At 47.4% G+C, this 22,765-nt stretch overlaps 1 protein-coding gene across 8 annotated transcripts in view; it reads right to left on the bottom strand.

Annotated features, from left to right (window-relative positions):
• Positions 1 to 22,765, bottom strand: part of HERC1 (HECT and RLD domain containing E3 ubiquitin protein ligase family member 1) — a 1,817,725-nt gene that overhangs the window by 1,528,152 nt on the left and 266,808 nt on the right. For all 8 annotated transcript variants that reach the window (XM_085643727.1, XM_085643730.1, XM_085643731.1 and 5 more), the window contains one exon: positions 5,691 to 5,811. In XM_085643727.1, coding sequence (XP_085499853.1) covers positions 5,691 to 5,811 — 121 coding nt within the window. The remainder of the gene's footprint in view (positions 1 to 5,690; positions 5,812 to 22,765) is intronic.

The raw sequence follows: 22,765 nt of genomic DNA, 5'->3' as shown, positions 1-22,765 counted from the left end.
TGGACGATGGCGGCAACAAGGGCCATGTAGATGTTGAAGAGCGTGGGACTGAGTGATGATCCTTGGGGTACTCAGCAGCTGAACTCTGTGGGTTCAGAGAGGAAGGGCGGGAGTCTGATTCTTTGGGTTCTGCTGGTGAGGAAGGAGCGGAACTAATCGAGGGCCATTTCCTGTATGCCGGCAGTAAGGGTGCGGTGGGAGACCACATTGAAGGCTGCGGAGAGGTCTAGAAGGATGAGGGCTGCAGTGTGGCCTTGGTCGAGGAGCATGCGGATGTCATCTGTGGCGTCGAGGAGGGCGGTCTCGGTGCTGTGGTTGCTGCGGATTCCGGATTGGCAAGGGTCGAGGATGGCATTCTCCTCGATGAAGCTGGTCAGCTGGGCATTGACGATCTTATCAGTGACTTTGGCCGTGAAGGGCAGGAGAGAGATGGGTCGGACGTTTTTCAGGTCCGTTGGGTCTGCAGAGGGTTTTTTGAGGAGAGGCTTGACTTCTGCGCGCTTCCAGTTGTCAGAGAAGGTGCTGGATTTGAAGGTGGCGTTGATGGTGCATTGTAGCTTGTGTGCTATGGCGGCGGAGGCTCTGTGGAAGATATGCGGGGGGCAGGGATCCGTGGGGGCTCCTGAGTGGGTGTTCTTAATGGTCGTGGCGGTATCTTCAGTGGTGACCGAGGTCCAGACGGCGATGGCAGGCTGGCTGTTGTTGCTGGAGGATGGAGTGCTTTCTGGAGTCTGTTCGCTGATGTGGTCGTAGAGGGCTTTGATTTTCAGATAGAAGTAGGAGCCGAGCTTGTTGCAGAGGTCAAGGGACGGTATGACGCCAGTGGCTTCGCTGGGGGGTTTGGTGAATTCCTGGATGATGCTGAAGAGTTCCTTTGAATTGCTGGAGTTAACGAGGATTTTGTTCCAGATGAAGGTCCTTTGGGTGGATCTGATGAGTGGTGCCAGTGCCACCTCTGCCCTTGCCTCTGTTGTTAATCCTATATGTACACCTGGAGTAACCCCTGCAGGGTTGCTGGTGGAATGTTTGCTACTGTCTCTGGTAAGACCGTTACTGGTCAGATCAAGAGGCCTTTGCTCTTTCCTGACCTGCTGCTTGCAAAGGGAGCCTCTAGTGGCTGGAGTTTGGAGGGCATCCACAGATCATGTCATCTAAGTTTCCTCCTTTATTTTCTCAAGCCTCTCATTAAGCTAGGGGCCAAAGAGTTACTATCTGTCAAACAGGAGGTTGAGTAGATGCTTCTGGACCCTTGTTTGAGTCTGGAGTTGCAAAGCCAAGCGTTGCCCCTAAGGAGGACACTGGTTTCAATGCCTCTAGAGGCTGAGTCCCTGGTATCGAGATGCCTTCGAGATGGCCTATCTTCTCAGCGTCTTCCTGTACTTCTCTAGAAGGTGCATTACCAGTTCCTGCATCTCGTCCTACTGAGAAGAGATTTATCAGGAAAGGAGTCTGACAGAGATGGCTATGCACCAATGCGTAGGCAGTCCCTACGGTTACCCTTTTGCCAGCAGCGTCAATCCTTTCACTTTCGTGATTGGGCTGCAGGGCATTGCCTATGGCTTGGGTGAAGACACTCTTGCGGGCAGTGTGGACTACCAAGGGGTCGAAAGGAATCCTGCTTCTGATATAGATAGGTCAATAGGGGAGGGTGTGTATTTCTGCTCAAACCTAGGTGATACTACCCTAGCCTTAACTGCCTCTTTAACATTCTCTGGTTCAGATTTGACCAAGCCCTCATACATGGATAAGAACTGTACAGAACATTTAGACTTGGAAAGAGCCTCCACAAGGAAGTCCTCTGCCTCCCGAATGATGTGCATCTCGACTCCTAGATATGCGGCTGCCCTCTGAATGACCTCATGGTAGGCTGTTGTATCGTCAGGCAGTGATGCTCTAACCATGCAGAGGTCCACATCACAATTACCAAGGGTGGGTCAGCATTGCAGTCTTTCCAGGGGTCATCGGTGGGCCATGGATCCAGGGACTAGTCATATAGGTCAGTGGGGTCATATGGACTGTCTGGATCTTAAAACATGCATAGGGACCCTTCAGGTGACTCTGGTGAAGGCAGGCGGTAGAATGCATGAATTTCGTGGAGGAAGAGGTGGAGCAGTGTGGCAGACGAGGAGGTGGTGGAGTGACATAAGGAAGAGAGTTCGTGCCCCTGTCTCTGTGTTTCTTCAGTGCTGGCTCTGGCCCTCCCCCTGCTGCATTGGTGAGGTCTTCAGCGCTGCTCTGGGGTGTGAGCAAGGGTGCTCTACGCTGTTGTATCGGGTAAAACTCTCAGACTAGGGTGGATAGATGCCCTTGTATGGAGCCTTGTTCGGTTACGAAGCCTTCTATCGGTGTCGGCCAGAACCTTGAGGTGGCAAAGGCTTTGGAGGCGGCAGTCTCTCATGTCCATGCTCAGGGCTCGATGTCCACCTCCTCGGCAGTGGTGCTCTATCCCTGCATTGCACTTTTTACATTACAGTAGTTATGGGTTGCGTGGTTCTGGTAGACTGGCATGGTACTTACAACTCCAGGCGTAAGCTTGATTTGAGGGGAGGGGGGTCTTTATTGCTAGATCAATGTCCTCCTTTCCCTTAGACTCACTTGAGGGTGCAGTCTCTGGACTGGTTGTTGGCTGGGCTTCAGGGACCCTAGATGGACCAGGCTCGTTGCCTTCGTTGGTGATGAAAGAATCCTCTTTCCTGAAGATGCCCGGAGTTTGAGGATGCCTATTGGTGCATTTTACGGAGCGCCCTGTGCCTTTCCCTTTGGTGCATTACACTTCACGGAAGGCGTTGTGTCACTGTGGTTGGGGGAGAGGCAAAGTCTGAAGAAGTTGTGATGATGCACCCATGGAGTTACACCGAGGGCAATGGAAGAGTGTGCTCACCCCATCACACTTTTACGGTCTGTAGTCTCTGGTGTCTATGAATGAGCGTACACGCAACCTCCGAAGATTGGGAGAAGTCACCCGGCATTCGGAGGCTTAAAAATTGGTCCTCCGAAGGCGTCTGGGTGAATAGCACGACGGACAGTTACTGAGGTGCGGACTGGTTTTCTGAGCATCAGTGCTTAAGTTCAACCCCATGGGCCTGAAAAAACCTGTCAATAACAGGAAGCAGCCCTATCACTGTAGTCGGCACCTGATGGCCGCAAAAAACAATGTAAGGTGGGGATTGAAGACCATGTGGATTGTCAAGGGGGGGGGGGGGGGCATGTGTGGGGGGAATGGGCTTGGAGGTCTCGTGATTCGAAAGACTTCTACCAAGAAAAACAGCCTGCAAACGTCCAAGCCCAACACTAGATGGCAGCAATATGCATTGCATTTGGTATCTGCAACATACGCTACGAAAACTATATAAATGGAGACATTTGTGTGGGTCATTGGACTGACTGAAGGTATAAGTTTTATCTGGGTTTAACTGGGTACTACATGGAAATCCTAAATCTTTACGTGATAGGATGACTGAATGAGCAAATTCCTGAACAGGAACGATATATGCATGCACTGTCTGCCCAGCTGCGCTGCCAGCATAGTAATAACTATGGCGAAAACTGGGAGCAGAGGTCAAGTTGAATGCCATGTTGCAAACTGAAGTTCTTCCTTCTAACTGCAGACCTACATCGTCTGTCGCGGGAAGCAGTATAGGCACTTGGAGTCCTTGTGACTTTTTTGACCATTTGTTCACTCAGATATGTGTTCAGAAAACATAAGATGAAGTTTGGGAAATGCCCTCAATAAGCACCAGAGAGTACCAGGAGCCTTTGACCTTTTCATTTATCGCAAACTCTCTCTACAGAACATTTTGCTAGAAGATCATCTTTTGTTTATATGAGGCACAGCGGATTGTCAGATCCGGAATTTAGGAGAATATAAGGAAGCACGCTGACTAAATTAAGAAAGGTGGGCAGCACTTATGTTGCACTAGCAACCTGATGAACCTAAAAAATCCTTTGATATTAATAGAGTCCATGAAGCGGTGCTTTGTTACTGTAGATCTGCCCCCATGGTCTTGTCCAACATAAGACCTGCTGAGGCAGCTGAATGAAATAGGAGGCGCAGTTGAACCCTAACATTGTGATACTGGTTGCCAGATTGATTGAACTGTCTGAAAGGAGCAGCCACAATCCTTTTCTCCATGAAACACTGCAAGACGTTGTTAGTCTTCTCATGAAAATATTTCTTCCAGTACAATGATATACTAATACTTATGTACAGTTATTCACTAGAAACATCTGAGGAGCTCACTCAAACATGGTGCTGATTGACAACTTCTGTCCCGCTAACGGCATACATTGCATCTATGTTACTGTGAAGCTTGGGTGAATGCATCCTATTATACATCGCTCATATTGGGGCCTTGTGGTCAACTGAGTGTTTCCCAAAACATGTGTCAGTAAAAACTGTTGAGTAGGAAATATTAATTTGAAAGCATGTTGCACATACTGCCCGAAGGAAGATCTTTTGTGCACTTTGAGCCTAAACAGTTTGACCAACTGTAAATGGGAGGGAGGGGGGATTAACTGAAGCATGACTTGATGATAAATCTCAAACAACTGACATCTCTGGGTTTTGCACGCACTGAAAGATATAGAATCCACTGGTGCCAGGCCTAAAGTTTGAACCGACTGCCTCTGGACAGTTGAAGAAAAATATTAATCTATTTAAAAAATGTGTCAAAGAGTACCTCACTAAAAGAGAACCGTGGAAATGATGTCTGGTCTACCCCTCCCTCCCACCCGACTTCCTTCCCTTCCTCAGAGGATCTTTGTAAGTAATTTTGATTTAAGCTCTTGCAAGTTTAAAGCCTCTGCCACCTTTCAACCGATTACTGGGATGGATCTGTAAATTATGGTCATTCAAGAAAAGAGCTTAAGTTGCACTCTTTTGTTTTAGAACATTGTTTAAAATACCTTCGAAGTCCCAGGCAGTTTCTTGGGAAACAAGGATCAAACAGTAATTGCATACAATGATATGTATAATTATAAATGATAAACACAGCACAACCAAAGAAGAAATTGATAATTGTGATGATCAAAATTATGCTGGTGAAGGGGTAGAGAAGTCACCTGCAAGCTATTGACCTACCTCACTTCCAATCTGCTGGTAAATGCAGAGCACCTGCATTGATATCTATGTGAGCGAGTAACTGATCTTTGCACAAAATGCTTCAAGGCTCAGATAAATCGAAGGCACCTAATCCCAGAACCATATAGCTTCAAACTGCTGGGACTTCGTAGAGATAGCAGTGGTGTTCTGCAAAAACAATCTGAGGAATCCCTTTCCATTTCTAAGATCAGATCTATCATCGGGCAGGAAGCAGAAGCAGCAGTGAGCCCAAAAAGTAGTACCCCTTCAGCATCACCTACTTAACAATGGGCAAACTGCAGTAGAATTACCTTGAGCTGATGCACAGAGACATTTCTATTGAGGATATTCAATTACAACATTTGTTAACTATGGAAGAAGCAAAGATATGTTGTCTTTCGACTTGAAACGGTTGATGAAACATGCTAGTAATAGCAAGTACATTGCCACTTGACTAACAAATGCAGCATAATTTCGCCTGCTCAGGTGTGAAAAAAGTTTGACTTTACAATCTGGTAACACTTTATGCTTCAAGAACATGCCCGCGCGCAAAGACACATTAACCGTGATAATTCAAACAATGTGCTAATAAGATTTATTGTTAACATACCCATCTGTCTCTCGAAGAAGACCTTGTCTGAATTAGTTCTAGGTTCTTGCATGCAAGGAGTCGATTTCTAACTTTATAAACACTGCGGTACACATCAGCCAAGGTTTTACCAGGTTGATACCTAAAAAAATAGGTGATTAGTATAACCATACAAACTTGCAAATTGCATTAGAAATAATGAAAATACAAACATTTGGAAAAACTTTTTAAAAAACATGTACATTTTAATTAAAGTTCTCTCAGGAAATTTACAGAGATGTCTCAGCTTCCCATAACCAATATCTTTCCCTAAACAAGTAACAGAACAAAAATCCCAGGTCTAACCCCCACAACCCATCACCTCGTCATATGTTATGTTATAATATATGAATTTGTAGAGAGCAGCTATTCATCCAGAAGGGTATCCAGCCGCTGAGTAGGGAGAAGGGAGAAGGGAGAAGGGAGGAGGGAGGTGGGAGGAGGAGGGAGGGGGGAGGGAGGAGGGAGGAGGGAAGGAGGAGGGAGGAGGGAAGGAGAAGAAGGGGGGAGGGAGAAGGGAGGCGGGAGGGAGGAGGGAGAAGGAGGGGGGACAAGGAGGGGGAGAAGGAGGGAGGCGGGTGAAGGAGGGGGATGGAGAAGGAGGGGGGGGAGAAGGAGGGAGGAGGGAGGAGGGAGGAGGGAAGAGGGAGGAGGAGGAGCTGGAGCAGGAGGAGGAGGGAGGAGTAGGAGGAGTAGGAGGAGGAGCAGGAGGGAGGAAGAGGGAGGAGGGAGGGTGGGGGAGGAGGGAGGAAGGAGAAAGGAGGGAGGAGGGAGGAAGGAGGGAGGAGAGGGGAGGAGGAGGGAAGAGGAGCCTGTTTCATCTGGAAGAGCCATGACATGAGGTTCCTTCAAAAGTCCATGGGGGTAGGGGGGTTCTGAGGTGTTTCAGAAGGTTGTTCAAGGTCTTGGCTGTGAAGTATGAGAAGGAGCATCCTCCGTTTCTGGTCATTTCTATGCGAAGGAGGTGTGCTCGTGCCTGGGACGCACGCAGTTCGAATGGGTCTGGTGGGTTAGCAGAAGTTGAGGCGGCGGTTGAGGTAAGTTTCACCGGTGTATGAAGAGTTTTGTAGGCATGGGTGAGTAGCTTAAACTTACACCTTTCCTGGACTGGGAGCCAGTGAAGATTGCTGAGGTGTGGAGAGATATGGTTATTTTGCTGAATGTTCAGGATGAGTGTAGTGGCAACATTCTGGGGGTTTGGAGACGGCGTTGTACATGGGCTGGGATTCCAATGTAAAGGGAGTTTCCGTAACCAAGTCTACTTTTGATAAGAGCATGTGTGACTGTTCGTCTTTTGTTCAGTGGGATCCACTTCAAAATCTTGCACAGGATTTGCAGGATGTGGAAGTATGATGAGGAGACAGAGTTGATCTGTCTGGTCATGGAGAAGTTGGTGTCCAGGATGATCCCAAGGTTCTTGGCATGGTCGCTGGGGTGGGTGGTGGCCATGTTCGCAGGGCCACCAAGAGGCCTTCAAGGGAGAGTGGTTGTCGCTGAAGATTAGGACTTTGGTTTTGTCTGTGTTGAGCTGGAGGCTGTTGTTTTTGTCCAAGCAGCGACGTTTCTCATGCAGTTGGTGAGGTATGTTTTGGCGGTGCTGGTTGAGTCGGTAAGGGAGATCATGAGCTGTGTTTCATCAGCGTAGGATATTATGTAGATGCCGTGGGCTCGGACGATGTCTGAGAGAGAGGTCATGTAGACGATGAAGAGTGTTGGGCTGAGCGACGATACTTGAGGGACTCTGCAGATGAGTTTCTTGGGTTCTGAGGTGTGTGTGGGGGGGGGGGCAGTATAACTCATTGAGTTTTGCCTTTTTAGACTAAGGATATCCACTTGAGGACCGGTCCACAGATACCCAAGTGCTGAAACTTTCTGATGAGTGACTTGTAGGAGACCGTATCAAAGCTGCTGAGAGGTTGAGGAGGATGAGTGCAGATGTTTCTCCTGAGTTGAGGATGCTCCTGTGGTCATTGGTGGCCACAATTGGCGCAGCTCTGTTCTGTGGTTGGTGCTAAAGCCTGATTGAGAGATATCTAAGAGTTGATGGATTATTAGGTAGTCTGCGAGTTGGGTAAGCTGGAAATGGCTGGAGCAAGATGGGTCTGTAGTTGCCGAGGATGTTGTGGTCCACAGATGGTTTCTTCAACATGGCGCTAAGGTCTGCATTTTTCCATCCACAGAGGAAGGTGTTGGCAGTTATGGAGGTGTTGATTATAGCTGTGAGAAAAGGGAGCATGATGGTTCCTCTAAGGTTGTATATGAAGTGGGTGTATGGGTCCAAGGGGGCTCCTGAGTGGATGGTACTCATCAGGACGGTATTTTCTTAGTTTAATAGGGGCTTCCAGTTGCTTCGCTGCTGTTTGGTGATGAAGGAGGTGCCTAGCTAGCCAGGGGAGTTCATATCAGTATGCTGTGGGCTGAATGAGTTGTAGATCTTGACTATCTTTCATTGGAAGATGTTTGAGAGGTCATTTCAGAGTGCTTGGGTTAGATGATGTCACTGTTGACAATTGCTGGATTAGATAACTCCTTGACGATGGTGAAGAGTTCTTTGTCATTGTTGGAGCTGGCATAGAGTGAGAATTAGGGCCTTTTTCTTTGCGTCTCATAATTGTTGGTGGTAGAGGTTGAGGGTGGCATTGTACGTGGATCTTGCGGTGGTGTTTTTGTCGAGCCCACATTTTCTCTGAAGTTGTTTGCCGTGGTGCCTGAAATCCCTGTGGTTGTTCGAGTATCAGCAGGGTTGTTTGTTGTTTTTGTAGGTCTTGTTTCTGGTTGGACCAAGTCAGCAGGGTCGTGTGGGAGTGTCTACTGCACAGTCACGCAGCAGCCTGCATTAAATAGGTTCTGGGGTGGGAGGGGCTTCTGATGGCAGGAAGAACAGTGAGCGGACAAAACCCAGGTGGGAAAACCCAGGCAGAGGCGGTGTCACTTGGTAAAAAAGCTGCAACTGGATCAGGCTAAAACAAGCAGGGACTGCAGGCTACTGGCAAGTGGCAAGCAGGGTGCCCAGGTGACTACTCTAACACACTTATCTATATTTTATAGAAGTTATGAGGATCACTTTCTCAATACCTCCAAAGTATTTGATTAGACCGCCTTAATTTCTCAATCCCAATGATTAAAAGAAAAGTCTGAATGCCCCAAGCCTGGGGATTAAGGGCAGGAAGGAGGAATGCACAATGTGTTAACTATTCATTCACATAATCCAACAAGGAACTTATTAAAATTGGAGTTTTCCTCCTTGGCGTACAAGTTACTTACTTTCGGTAACGATGTATCTGGTAGAGATGATTCTAGCTGCAGATTCCTTAACGTAGAATTATCCCCAGGCGTGAGACTGAACCCGGAAAACTTTCTTTTCCCCAGCATCTCTGCGCGCCGGGTGGCAGTACAACGCAACTCTGCCCTGACATCGTCCGCGGGCGTGACATCAGCGAGGTTACATAAGCCCCACGCTGGCGCGCTGACATCAGTTTTCTTTGGAGAACTCTTCCGCGCCACAACGCGGAGCCATCACAAACAAAACTGTGGGTAGTGTGAGAACAGTGTGCGAAAAATCAGTGAAACAGAAAGAAAAACTAAAGGTGAGGAACAGCACAAGTTGGAAAAGGGCCAAGCACGAAGGTACGAAAACCCATAGCGGTGAAATCCATAGCAGTGAAGGAGCAGAGCACCGCTCTGAGGAACACCTTCGCAAGCTAAGGCGACATCCTCCCGGGAGGCAGAAGCATGTGAAAAAGGCCATAGCAGAAGAGAGAGAGAGACCGCAATCACAATCCACAACAGGGAAGGGCAACAAGCCCAGAACAAAGGAGGAACAGCAATTCACCCCCAGACAACACCACCAAGGAGGGCCGTATCCACTGAAAGGAGCGAAAAGGCCGCTGTACAGGCAAAAAAAAACCCAGCTCAGAGGACTGCAAGGGAAGCAGAAACCCCAAGCATGTAAAATGGAGAAGAGTAAAAGCAGGCCCCTACACTGGAGAAAAAGCAGGGTGGAGGGATGCAGAAGCACTCATGAACCAACCGACCATGTATCGTAAGGGAAGGGGTGGAACAATCAAGCAGAACAAAGTATCCTGTCCGGACAGAAGCGATGCGGACACCCACAGGAGACAAGCCACCCAGAGGGAGGTGAGTTCAGAAAACCAAACTAAAGGTCCTCGCCGAACGAGGAGGAATGGCAGGCCATGAAGGAATCGGCAACTAGAATCGTCTCTACCAGATACATCGTTACCGAAGGTAAGTAACTTGCACATCTGATAGAGACTACTAGCCGCAGATTCCTTAACGTAGAATAGATACCCAAGCCATACCCAAAGGGGAGGAGGGCCTGCGAGAGAACCTCCCCAGCAGGAAGAAACACAGGGCCCCAGCAAGGCGAAGGGAAGACCAGGAGACCCCAAGCCCATTCAAGGTACAACGACTACAAACCCTCGTAGGGACAGACAGCCGCATAGGAGCACCCAGGAGGAAAGAACAACCACAACTCCAGGGAGAAGAGGTAGAACCGGTGGCAGAGCCTGCCGTAGGAAAACACACAGCGACAGAGGACAGCTGAACAGGCATCAGCCGCAAGAAAACAGGCAAGGCAGGAACGGCTCCACAGCCGAGGAACGCAGGCATAAGAAGAAAGGCACAGGTGTGCAAAGCTCCAGCAGAACAAGAGGCAGGGGCATAAGGTACACAAGGTAGCACAACAAGGGCCACGGCGGTGGACCAGCACAAGCAGCGTGCACAGCCGACAGCGGATAGCACCATGGAGCACTGCACCCAGAACAAGCTAGGCGCAGGCAGAGGCCAGGAAAATACAGAACAAGCCCCAAAGGAGAATCGTTCAATAGACAAACACCGACCCACGAAGAGAAAAGGGACCAGCCATAAGAGAAAAAGGGGGAAGAAACGGAGGACGGACCAAGCCGTCAACCAGAACACAGGAAAGCCAGGAGAAACCCAGCCCCCCTGGAACACCAGACAGAGGACCAGGCGGAAACGCCGGACAGGAAGGCGGAAACGCCACAACACGACACCGTAGACAGCATGCCAAACTGTCAAGCGATGTAGTGAACATTAGGAATGACAAGATACAAGAGACCGCACCAGCGGTATACAATGATGCCAAGAAAGGCAGGGAACCCGAAAAAGGGGCGACCATACCTTACCAGCACAGGACAGAGCTATGCGATAGCTACAAGTACCCCACATAGGTTATGATACGTCCAACTAAAACATGGGAACACCTCTTAGGGAAAAATCCCGCAGCTGAGGACACAACATAAAGGACCTGCAGATAGAACCACAGACGGCTTGTCAATCAGCCAATCAAAAAACGCACAGAAGGCCCAACCTGAGGATACATATAGGTGGACCACAACCAAAGAACCACAAAAGTTGAAGGGGCTGTACCAACAGCACAAAGGGGTCAACCTAAGGACCCCGAAGGTACGCCAACTCACACAGAATAGACAGACGGTCAAACCGAACCACTATACCCTCGAAAACAGGGTAGGATAACGCCGCCCATAAAGTAGCAGAGGACCGACAAGTCAAGTTTACGGAGGGGGAGGAGGACGGAGCCCCGCAAGGAGCAGCTGAATGGCGGCATCCGCATGGGTGTTAAACAAAAGCGCCCCATCAAAGGGCAGGTCAACAAGACGCTCCCTCACATTCTCAGGGAAAACGCTATCCCTCAGCCAAGCATGGTGACGAAGACCTACTGAACTTGCCATTGTGCGTCCGAGAGCATCAGAAACATCCAGGGCCGAACGAAGAATAAAAGCGACCAACTCCCGGCTATCCATCACATGGCGCCGCAGATCAGCATAGACACCTTCTTGAGAGGCAGAAGACAGAAGGGACTCCACAGAATCCCACAATCTGGAAGTAGCCCTGGCCAACACACAAAGCGTTCGCAAAGCAGCACTAGAGGAAGCGAAGAGGTTGCGCCCCTATGAATCTAACCATCGGGCCTCCCGTGACGGAGGAAACCCCACCAAAGGTAAGGAAGGAAAAGCAGTCTGCAGAAGAGGGCCCTGGGTAGAAAGGTGGAAAGAGAGGCAGACAGGGTCGTGTGGAGCAGAACGGTGGAGGAGCGACTGGGGCACCAGATCCCCCGTGGCAGGACGCCCCCAAAAGAGAATTATGGAGCGAAGCTTCAGAGGGATAAGCAGCTCCCGTCCACCAGAGCCCTGATGGAGAACCTACAGCAAATGGTCCATAGGGAATGGGGTGGCAGGGTCGCCCATGTGCAAAATGCCAGCGGCCGTGGAAATGGCCCCAACAAAGGCCGCACACGCCTCCGTAGGGCGTCGTGGGGGGGAATGCAATTGCTCCGTGGGCGACGGCCATTCCCGAATCCAGCTGGAGGAAGAAATGGCCAGCCCCAGAATGGTGGAAGATTCACAGACGAGTGGGGGACCTGAGGTGCCTCTGGGGAAGGCTGTGGCCATGAGCACGGCGAAGAGCCCTCCCTGGAAGACGCCGGGGAAAAGGCCACGATGCGGCGGCCCGTCTCCAGGGAAAGAAGAGACAAAAAGTTGACGAACCTCCGGAGAGGAAGGGGCTTCTGGAGAAGAGTCGACGACCCGACGCCGGCACGGTGCCGTGGAGTCCGCCACAGGCGCCGGCGTGAGGTCGACCGGCGCCGGAGGGAGCACCGCACGACCTCATCCACCACTTGCACCCTAAGAGAATGGGGCAGGCCGGCTCCGGGTCAGCGAAAGAACGGCGCTGAAAAGGCGCCGACTCGACCTCCGACGAAGCACCCGCCTGCATGGAGAGACGAGAGGGACCCGGGGACGCGCCTGGCCCCTAGCCACCACCCGTGGCGCCGCCAGGGTCGACAGCCGTCGGCACCTGAGCGGCGTCAACTCGACTTCTGGCAAGGCCGCCGCCTGCCCAGAAGACCAAGGAGGACTCGGGGGTGAGCCGCGAGTCTCGGCGACCTCCCGCAACACCACGGGGACCCCCTCGGGGGTTTGCGGCGAGGCAGAGGCGCCGTGGGCCGAAGAGGGGAACCCCATAGGGCCGCACCCCGACGACACCACCCCTCCAGAACCTGAAGCCAAACCCACCGGAGCCGCAGGCGACGCCGCCGCGGAAGGCCCCGCACGTGGCAAGGGAACCGCAGACGTCCCTGGAAGAGGAGAAGGAGGGGCCAAGGAAGCCTGCAGAGACGCAGCATAGGTCTCCATTTGGGCCCTGGTCGCCCCGGCGGCGGGAAAAGGCAGGTAGGGTGATGACGAATGAGACCGCATGTCCCGCGGAGAACCCGCGCCCTCCGCAGAGCGGGGACTATGCCTCGGGGACAAGCTATAAGACTTACCGACGGGCGAGCGACGCCCTAGGGGCCTCGGTGACGGGCGATGCCGGAATCAGAAGCGGCGATTCTTGGACCCTTCCGCGGGGGCAGGATGCGTAGACGACACCGATCTGGACAACCGGGCTGAGAGGAGCTTCATCCGGCACTCCCGCCGGGACTTAGGCTTCAGATGCTGGCAAGCGTCGCAGTCCGTGGAATCATAGTGCTCGCCCAAACACCACATGCAAATAGGATGAGGGTCCGTCACGAACATCTGATGCGCGCAAGACGAGCACGCCTTAAAGCCCGAAGGCATTCGCACACTGTCCCACAATGCAAAGCTGGAAAAGAAGGACTGAAAACAGGACAGGGACACGATCCGGATCCGCGTTGCAAGCGGAAAAGAAGGAAACTGATGTCAGCGCGCTGGGGTGGGGCTTATGTAACCTCGCTGACGTCATGCCCGCGGACGGCGTCAGGACAGAGTCGCGTGGTACCGCCCCCCATCGCGCAGAGATGCTGGGGCAAAGAAAGTTTTCTGGGTCCAGTCTCACGCCTGGGGATAATTCTACGTTAAAGAATCTGCGGCTAGTAGTCTCTATCAGATACTGCTTCTCAGTACTTCTATTACCAATAAGTTCCACAATCTCTAGTCCCAATGAGTTACAGATATTTTCTTCCACTGACTGGCTATAGACAGTTAAGAACCCATAAACCATGCCATGCAAGGGATCAGTCATTCCTCTTAGTCCCTCCCTAGTTCTCTGGACACAAGTTCAATACAGTTACTCTTAGAGATCACAGAGCATGCCCACCACATATGTAATAAATTGCCCTGTGACCAACAACCTCTCGAGCACTTGGGGTTGGCATTCAGAAGCATAAAATGAAGTTTTGGCCACAACAGAGTACCATTCACACATTGATTTGTAGTGTATATGATTTACTAACCGTGCTTTTTTCATGTCTTTATTATATAAAGTTTCCTACTCATTTCCAGAGGCAGTCTTCCCTAAGCCTATGTCCCATTGTGAAATGCATGCCCAGAACCATGCTTTCTAAATATCAAGTAAAGTTCTGCAAAACAAAGAAATTGGACAATTCGTTTAAACACAGGATTCTCAAAAGGAATAAGGAGAGGAATAAGCTCTTCTTAATTGCTGCTGCTTTAATTTCTGGTAGCTGAACTCAAAATTGCCAATAATGTAATCTTGCTTCCTCTTGTATGTTAGAATCCCCCTCCATGTGGCGAAGGATTGAATAGAATCACCATGGGTCATGTCAATCATCATTCTGTACTCCAGTTTCCATCAGTCATCAAAAGGCCTTAGAGCTAAACCCAGGTCATAATCATTGTTAGAGTGCAACATAGTATAAGGATAGAAGAAAGTAGTTAATCTCAATGTAGTCACCATTGGATCTGAGATCTTCAAAACAGTGTAAACCTTAAATAAACATTGGACAGTCACCTGTGCTTCAGCAGCTATGTTCGTCCCAGAAAGTTCTACCCATGATTGCTTTTTCCATGCATTTTCACCAGGGACCAATCAGAAAGAATTTACAATTGTGTTGTGGGATAATATAGAAAAAAATCAGTTCCCAGTTCCTCTTCCAAATTGGGTCTCTGTAGGAATTTCAAAGGAACTCTGTAAAGATTGAGTCTCCTTTTGCAGCACTTTCAAAAGGAAACTTTAACTGGTACTGGCAAGGTCAGAAAAAATAGATTGTGCAAGCTTTTACTGACTACAACCAACAAAACTCTAGATACACTCGGAGACTGCATGGGAAGTGCTAAAGGTAGTTATAAAATTAAACATAATTGCTCTGACAGCAACAGACAAAAGAAAAAGTACTAAATCAAAACATTAGAACAGAACCATAAAGGCCCAGAAGCTAAATACAACCATAAAGATCACAGATAAAATCTGATGAAACCAACGAAGTTAAGTGGTCAGCTGATAATCTATTGGTGAATAAACCCAAATGGATGCTCCTAGCACTTGGTTGAAGAACATTTGAATTTTGTAATAAAGCACACATTATTAGCGAGAACCCTTTGTTACATAAATGTAATCCCGATAACAGACCCAACCAACAGAGGGATTTTTGATAAGCTGCATAAAGGAGCATTGTTTACAGAATGTAGCCCTACATAAACAAGAAGCCAATACAAAGACTTAAGAGGAAGGACTTCTAGTGAATATAGTCCTTCCCAAAATATTACAAGAACAAAGAGAGAAAACTGAAAGCCTCAATTTTCAAGGAAGAAGTTAGAAAACCTAAAAATGAAATATAAAGAAAGCCCTGGTACCAGAGGCATTCACTGGGGAGTTTTACAAAATCTTTAAGACAAGTCAAGATTTTTTCGGAGAATGCCAAATATTTGATAATGTCACAAGGACAACACACCTGATAGAAAAAGGCAAATAACAAGAAAGATTCCTTTGGCCCAGTTGATGTTAGATGCTGAGAAGAAATTCGTCATGGTCAGTTGGGAATTTGGGAAAAGTGACAAGATTTGGTCTGGAAGAAGACTACAAAAGGTACAGGAGGCAATGACACCACACATGACCCTGACAACTACAATCTCATTCAGTGGAATTTTGGGGGCTCTTTAATGATTTCTTCACTATCACCCTCCAACAGTGCCTTCTTATCTCTCTATAGCCACTCTCTCACATGTAAGTCATTTGTTTTATAGCACCTCTCATACCAGTGTAGGGTGTTGGAGCACTCTACATCGCAAACACATACAGAGACAATGAATCATACGTGTGCAAATCAGTGTATAGAAAATGTTCCATAAGACAAAGGGAATTACAAGGTGTAACATGCCATCCATATTAGTAAGCCTTTTTCTTAACAGTACGTGGTCTGGAGAAGCACAAACTCGAAGGTAACACATTGGTTAGGGCTAGTTGTAGTGATAAATAATAATAATTACTTACTTTTACCCTAACAAACCGTTTTTAGCAACATTAAGATACAGAAAGACAGGGAAAAATATATAACCTACTAACCTGTATCATGCAGTTTGCATGCAGGTCTTCGATGGCATTTTATAGCTCACTGTGCTCGATTACAATTGTAACTTATCAACTGTACAGTAACAAAATGATCTCCGTTACAAAAGCAGTAACCCATTAAGCTATGCACATAAAATACTGTTGTGTGATCTGCATGGTACACTTTCTTTGAAGTCGGCATATTAACCCTCTGAGCTACCTTAGAGGAGACAAAACTACATCTCTCTCCAGCAGGTACATTAATCACCAGAGTTATCTTGACCCTTTTATTGTTGCCTGAAAACTGCTAGATATACAGGGAACTCTGCTGCTTTCAAAACTGCTGCACTGCTATGAAACCGGCACAGAGAAACAAAACCAGCCCACCACCCATCCAGTCTTCCAGGGAAAAGCCCAATGCCAGTCTGGTCGTACCTACTACCTTCATCTCAGTTTTGATTGCCGAATTGGGTTGATATGAGCAGTGTCCAGCTATATAAAGTTAATATAGCTAAATCAGAACTACTTCATATACAAGTGAGTGAGAAGGCAGGAACATGATAAAAAAAGTACACTATACAGAGTAAAACACACTCATTAAAATGCCTGGTGATACATCTCACAAAGACTATTAATGCACTCTTTTAAGGCAAGTGCAGTGCTTAATTTGAGCCAGTGGATTCCAGTGCTTGGCACCTGCAATTAAATGTCAACACCAGCACTTCACAGAGTCTGCCACATGACGGCACTGTTTGTCTAATTTGGAGATGAGCACAGCAACAGTGGTTTATTAATTCAATATAAATTAACAGGGCTCAAAAATCTATTTGCCCACTTATTATGATTTTATTAAGTCGAGCTTTTTTTAACACCTACTCGTCCGTTCTGTCGAGTGAACTTATGCTGGAAGCAACAGGTGTTCTGTTCATTCAGAAAGTGAATGCGCAATAAAGATACCTTTACATCTTGTTTTTATATTGACACTTTTCTGTCTGTTCAAGCACAGAGGTCAAGTTTCAGTCTGTCTTTTTACTAATTGTTTATTATCTTATCCTGGAAAATGGTATTTACTTTTTTTTCTCTTATTACAGTTAGAGGTTTGTAATGAATAGTACAAGTTTTTTCAAAATATATCAGGAATTCCAAAAGAACATTTTTTTTCGTAATTCAGAAGTGTGATTCAAACAAAGATTTAAATAGGAGCAAAACAAATCAGAACACTCTACTTGGTGATGTGCAAATGACGACTATTTGCAGAAACTTTATTCCAAACATCATACACTAGTTTTATCAGTATAATCACATGTCAGAGGGAAAGGTTGTGGCCATTGCAATAAAAAATCTGCTGATTACAAATAAATGGGCTACCACGTCATCCTTCATATATTTATTTAAAGTGATAGGTTTTAAACATGATTTGAGAAACATTCCTGTCCCAGCCCTGATGACAATGCAGTTAATGTACTAAGAGGCAAGTCAGCGGTCATGTGCAACCTATATGTGGCTAGATTTGTATTATATATATGAAGCAAAAGTTTAGTTATTAAATCAAACAAGTGTTTTTTGTACAGCAGACATGCTGAACTCATGTATTTGAAGGTGCTCTCATATGTGATAAAGAAGAAAATGGCAGCTCAGTGAATTAAAATATTTGCCCTGGATCACATATTTTGAAAACAGTTGATGGATTAGAGCATTATCATTGGGTTGAATAGAATATTTAAGTCACTAGAACTGCAGGTCTAGTAACATTTTTATGATTAAGAGTGACTTAGACCAGCCATACAAACCATTCTTGTAGCTTTGGGGGCCTGGAATAGTCTGAATTGTCACTCTTGTAACAGTGTGATGGTTAGTGGTTGTGTTGGTACTGTCATCGGCAGTGCTGGCAGGAGCAATGGGTGGTGCAAGCTGCAGTGATCTCGACAAGGGCACTGGTACTTGTTTTACATTAGAATTTTTTTTTTACACAAATTAATCACTGGCCCGCCACTTTTGTAAGATATAACTAAAGATCTTCGGAAATGATCATAATAAATCTTCTAGGTAGGAAGGATCAACACAATCAAAATAGCAGCTAAACCCTAAGCTTCTCTACATCTTTATAGCACAGCCAGCAATATTCGACTTCATCGTCACACAAACTGCAAAAAGCCCTACTTGAATATATCCAGAAAGGGAAACCAGCAAGAATTTCAAAAAAACACTAAGGTGAAAGACACTGAAGGGGGATTAAGTTTCCCATACTATATGACAGCCCAGTTAAGAGTGCTAGGACAGAGAACACAGATGTATTCCAATAAACACATATGACAGGGCAGCATTAGGGAGAAAACGAAGGAACATCCTCTGGCTTCCTAAAAGGTCAAGCTCAAGAAGAATGTATAGTAGCCAGATTACTGGCCCAGGAATAAACGTTTGGGATTTAACAGCTAAGACCAACATTTAACAACTTTCCATTCACCATTCACAATGTGATGGAAGCACATACAGGAGACTGCTGAGTGCTAATGAAACTCAATAAAAATGAAGAAGCCATATCATTTTGAAAATGCAAGAAGACATACGGAGTGGGAGATAATGAGATGTTGAAATACCAACAGTTCCGAAAATGGGCAACAAAATCATGTAATAAAGCAGTCACCAAAGTCTTAACACCATCTGAAAAAAGCATTGGCAAAGCCAACAGGTCTCGACAATGCAAGATCTATTGGTTTTGTTAATGTATTTTTTCCAATGTTATACAAGGTTGAGCCTATTATATCGCTTTTTTAAATTAATTTTAAACCATGATACTTAGCAGCCATGCTGTTGTTAAACATGGCTAAAAGACCTTTGACCCAAGTCTCAGAAATGTTTCAGGTGAGACCTGAAAATCTGGTCCAAACAACACCGCACCCCATGACAATGGGGTAACTTGTCTTGACAGTTTTAAGGCATTGGTGTGAGCTCAACACAATCATAATCTCCACTGCAGAGGTAATGCAAAAATAAAATAAATTGCAATTAAAATCTTGCACGGGGATTAAGGGGCAGCCAGGGTAGGCCTTTGCTGAATAGCGCCCCGAACAAAACCAAATGTTGTGCTCCATAATCCTCCATTCTTCATCCTAGTTCTAGCCTGTTGTAGGAAGCTGGCTTTTTCGATAGTGTACCAAAATGAGTGACAACATGTAGAAAGTCCAGGCGACCCTTATTGGCTTTCAGGGCTTACATTAATAATCCCAAATGCTCTCTTCATGGTAGTGTGGGGAAGCAGTCTAGGCTTATCAGAGGGTTGTGTTAAGCATTTGTTGTACACACAGAGGCAATAAATAAGACACACACACTTATGAAGAAACTGGAGTCCAATTTTGACACCAACATTATCAGAATCGTACGTGGTAATGTTATCCTATGAGAGAAACATACTGCATAGGCAAACTTCCAGACAACTTACAGGACTGTTCTTCCGGCCTTAAGGAAAGTAGGGGTCAAGGTCCAAGAAAGCACCAACAGTTTAAGTTTACCTGCCCTGGGGTGGTTGAGTACAGAGATGCTTTACGCGTTGGTAGCCTCGAAAACTACCTGTTAAAATCAATGGGAAAAGTGCCTATAATAAAATGCCTGCATGGAGAGGGACTGGGGGACCAGTCTGGCAGCACCCCAGGTGGAATCAGTTCTTGAGGGTCTCAGGACCACAGTAACAATGCCAGTTTACGTGAGCCCGGGCTGGGGTGCTAGGGTGTTTTGTCCAGCTGGTCAGTGAGTTAGATGCTCTCACGGTTCTTGGTGTCCCTTCAGAAAAGGTAAACGAAATACAGCTCAACTACACTCTGTGTGGAGCGGACCTCAGTGGAGTTCCGACTGACCACAAACAAACCTTGGTGCAACTGGCTCCGGTACCTCGAGTATTAGTGCAGGGCGCCTCCTGGGGGCCCTGGCGTCTCCAAACTTAGCAAGGAGATGGATCTGACCTCATGGAGTACAAAGACCTCTTGCTGGGGTAATGCTTCCTCGGTGGGCCCGGGTGTTGACAGACCTGTGTACCAGAAAGCTGCAGTCGGTCCCTGCTGGTTCACAGGAGTGGCTCCTCTACTACCAGGGAGATAGATGTTGCTGGATTAAGGAAGTGCTGGGCAGACCAAGGGTTTGGAGAGGTTGATCCACTTCTGGATAAGCCGGTGTCAGTCATTGTTGGGAGAACAGCAGACAGGCAGGGTTTTGTGCCAAAGATGTTGGTCCACAGTTCTCATGTCTTTGGCTCTTCTTTGTACTTCTTCTTTCAGGCAGATGAATCAGTTCCTAGTGTCAGGGGGCCACCTAAATAGTACATTTAGGGGCTATAATGGGGATAAAGGGTAGTAGTCAGTGGGCTACTTCCTATAGGGAGCGGGAATAACTATACCAGAGCTCCTAACTTCACTCCAAACAACACGGTGGAACCTTTCTTTCGTGGAATATATCAGGTAAACCACGTTAGGGGTGTGCCTAGCCTGGTGGTGCAACACACCTACTGCATAGTTAATTTCCCACCTGTCGAGGTGCCAAACAGGCCTCAGGTCTGGGGGAAGCTGGGGTTGCTTATCAAAGGCGGCAGGAGTTTTGAAGCCCCTTGCCTTGATACACTAAATCACTAGCCATCCTGTTGGAGGAGGTTTGAACACCTTCCTGCAGGAGCAGGCATTATTTCTGGTCTCAGAAAGCGCAGGCTCTCACCTGCATGGGGTCAGAAACTGGTCTGTGGTGGCAGGCTGGACAATACCAGTCACCCAGCACACTAGATACTGGTAGGTGTTTAAGGGGGGCACCTCTAAGGTGCCCTTTGGGTGCATCTCATAATAATTCTGGTACTGGCAACAGTACAGATATATTAAGACAAGGTGTTAGATACCAAACACAATAGGGCTTAGTAAAGCAAACTTTTAGTTGGGGAACTTGTAATGACCAGTGCCCACTACATATAGTTAAGATGGCATTCCTGTTCACTTATACAATCCACTAATTGCACTAGACAGTACAGGAGCATAGCAGAGCTGCCCCTGTAGGTATGCCCTCATGTAAAATTATGCACCCTGCCCTAGGCTTGCAGTAGTGGTGATTTACATATATTACATGCAGTGACTATGGCATAGCACACAATGAATGTTCCAGGTCGTGTTTTCACTCATGGTCTGTACTATGATACACAGTTTGCAATTGTAGCCTGCATGCAATTTGTATAGGGGTCCCTTAGGGTGGCATAATACTCTGGGTGCAGACTTGGGATAGGCTGCAGACCAAGATTGTTGCTGACTGTATTGCGGTCAATAAGGCTGTGTAGACTAGGTGTATGAGCGATACCTGTACTGTTGATACTCACCTCTATATGAGGGCAGACCTCTTCCCTGAACTCCACGAAAAGGAACCTTATGGTACTGGAGCGTCCCCAATGACTCTGCCGTCTCAGTGTCCTTCTTTATGTCCTGGAGAGCATCATCGATGTGTTTACCAAAAAGGGCCTCTCCGTCAAAAGGAAGCTCTAATATTTTATTCTGAACTTGCTCTGATCCAACCTTGTCAGCGTAAGACTGCTGTTCCTGCCAGATATTGAAAGTTCGTCGTATCAGTCTATGACCTCAGAGGAAGCCCTCTCACCCTCCTGGAGGATTTTCTTGGTGTCTGACTTACTTCCATCAGGGAGTTGGTCAATGTAAGGGACGAGATCGCACCACATCTGCTGATCATAACGACCTAAGGTCGCTCGAGCATTAGCTGTCCTGACCATTAGCCCTGACATCGAGAGAACGGTTTGCCTGCGTTGTCAAGGCATTTGCCTTCCTTGTCCGGAGGTGTTGTGACTGGAGCAGCCGGATTCTTGGCTTTCCTTTGAGCTGCTTGTGATATTATGTGTCTGGCTTTGGGAGACCCACCAGGCAAACCGGACTATCTTCCGAGGCCTTATACTTCTTCTCTGGTCTAGGAAGAACAGGAACCACGGTGGCGGAGGTCTTCATAACTTTAAGGCCCTCCTCCCATATGTAACCAACAATGGGGATTGCTCGTACTGATTTTCTAAATGGTTCCATGAAGTCATACAGAAAGCACTGCTTTTGTGTAGTTGGCCTTGGCAAATCGAATCTTTTGGCTGCTCTTTCCAGAAGATTGTAAACTACCACTGATGTCCTCTGGTGGCAAGTCTATAGGAACTGGTGAAGATGACAATGACTGACCCTTGACTGTGTAGAACTGGTAAACCTCGCCTCCGCGTTGACGAGGATCTCTTCGTCTATGGTGTCGTCGACGACGATGATTTAATCGACCGCAAAGCCTTCATCAGCGGTTTCTCTTCAGGAGGGACAGAAGAAGGCTTCTTGAAGGTTTACCTGCCCTAAGGAGGGTTTGAAGGCAGCACAGAACTTGCCTTTTTCACCCTGCTGTCGCCAGACAGATGTCCTTTCATCTCCTTTTCACCTTGGTGAGGAGTTTTTATAGGACTAAGCCTGTAAGACCCATAGGTAGTCTTTTTTTCGGCTTTATGATGGTGCTCCTCAGATGATTGAGGTTCAGATCTTCCACTCTTGTGAGACTTTCTGGGAGACGAAGATGACAAGGCCTCATTACTCTCCTCACTAGAAATAGGCTCTCTTCTGGATTTCAACTTCTGGAGGCAAATGAGAAGTCGCCCCTGACAATCCCTCAGAGTTTTGGTGGAGACGGTATGAAATACCTTACAATCCTTGGTTTTGTGGTCAGGATACAGGCAGTAGATACAGTCCTTAAGAGGGTCA

Source organism: Triturus cristatus, chromosome 3_1 (genome assembly GCF_964204655.1).
Source record: "Triturus cristatus chromosome 3_1, aTriCri1.1, whole genome shotgun sequence".
Lineage (NCBI taxonomy): Eukaryota > Metazoa > Chordata > Amphibia > Caudata > Salamandridae > Triturus > Triturus cristatus.
This window is presented reverse-complemented; position numbering and strand designations above follow the sequence as displayed.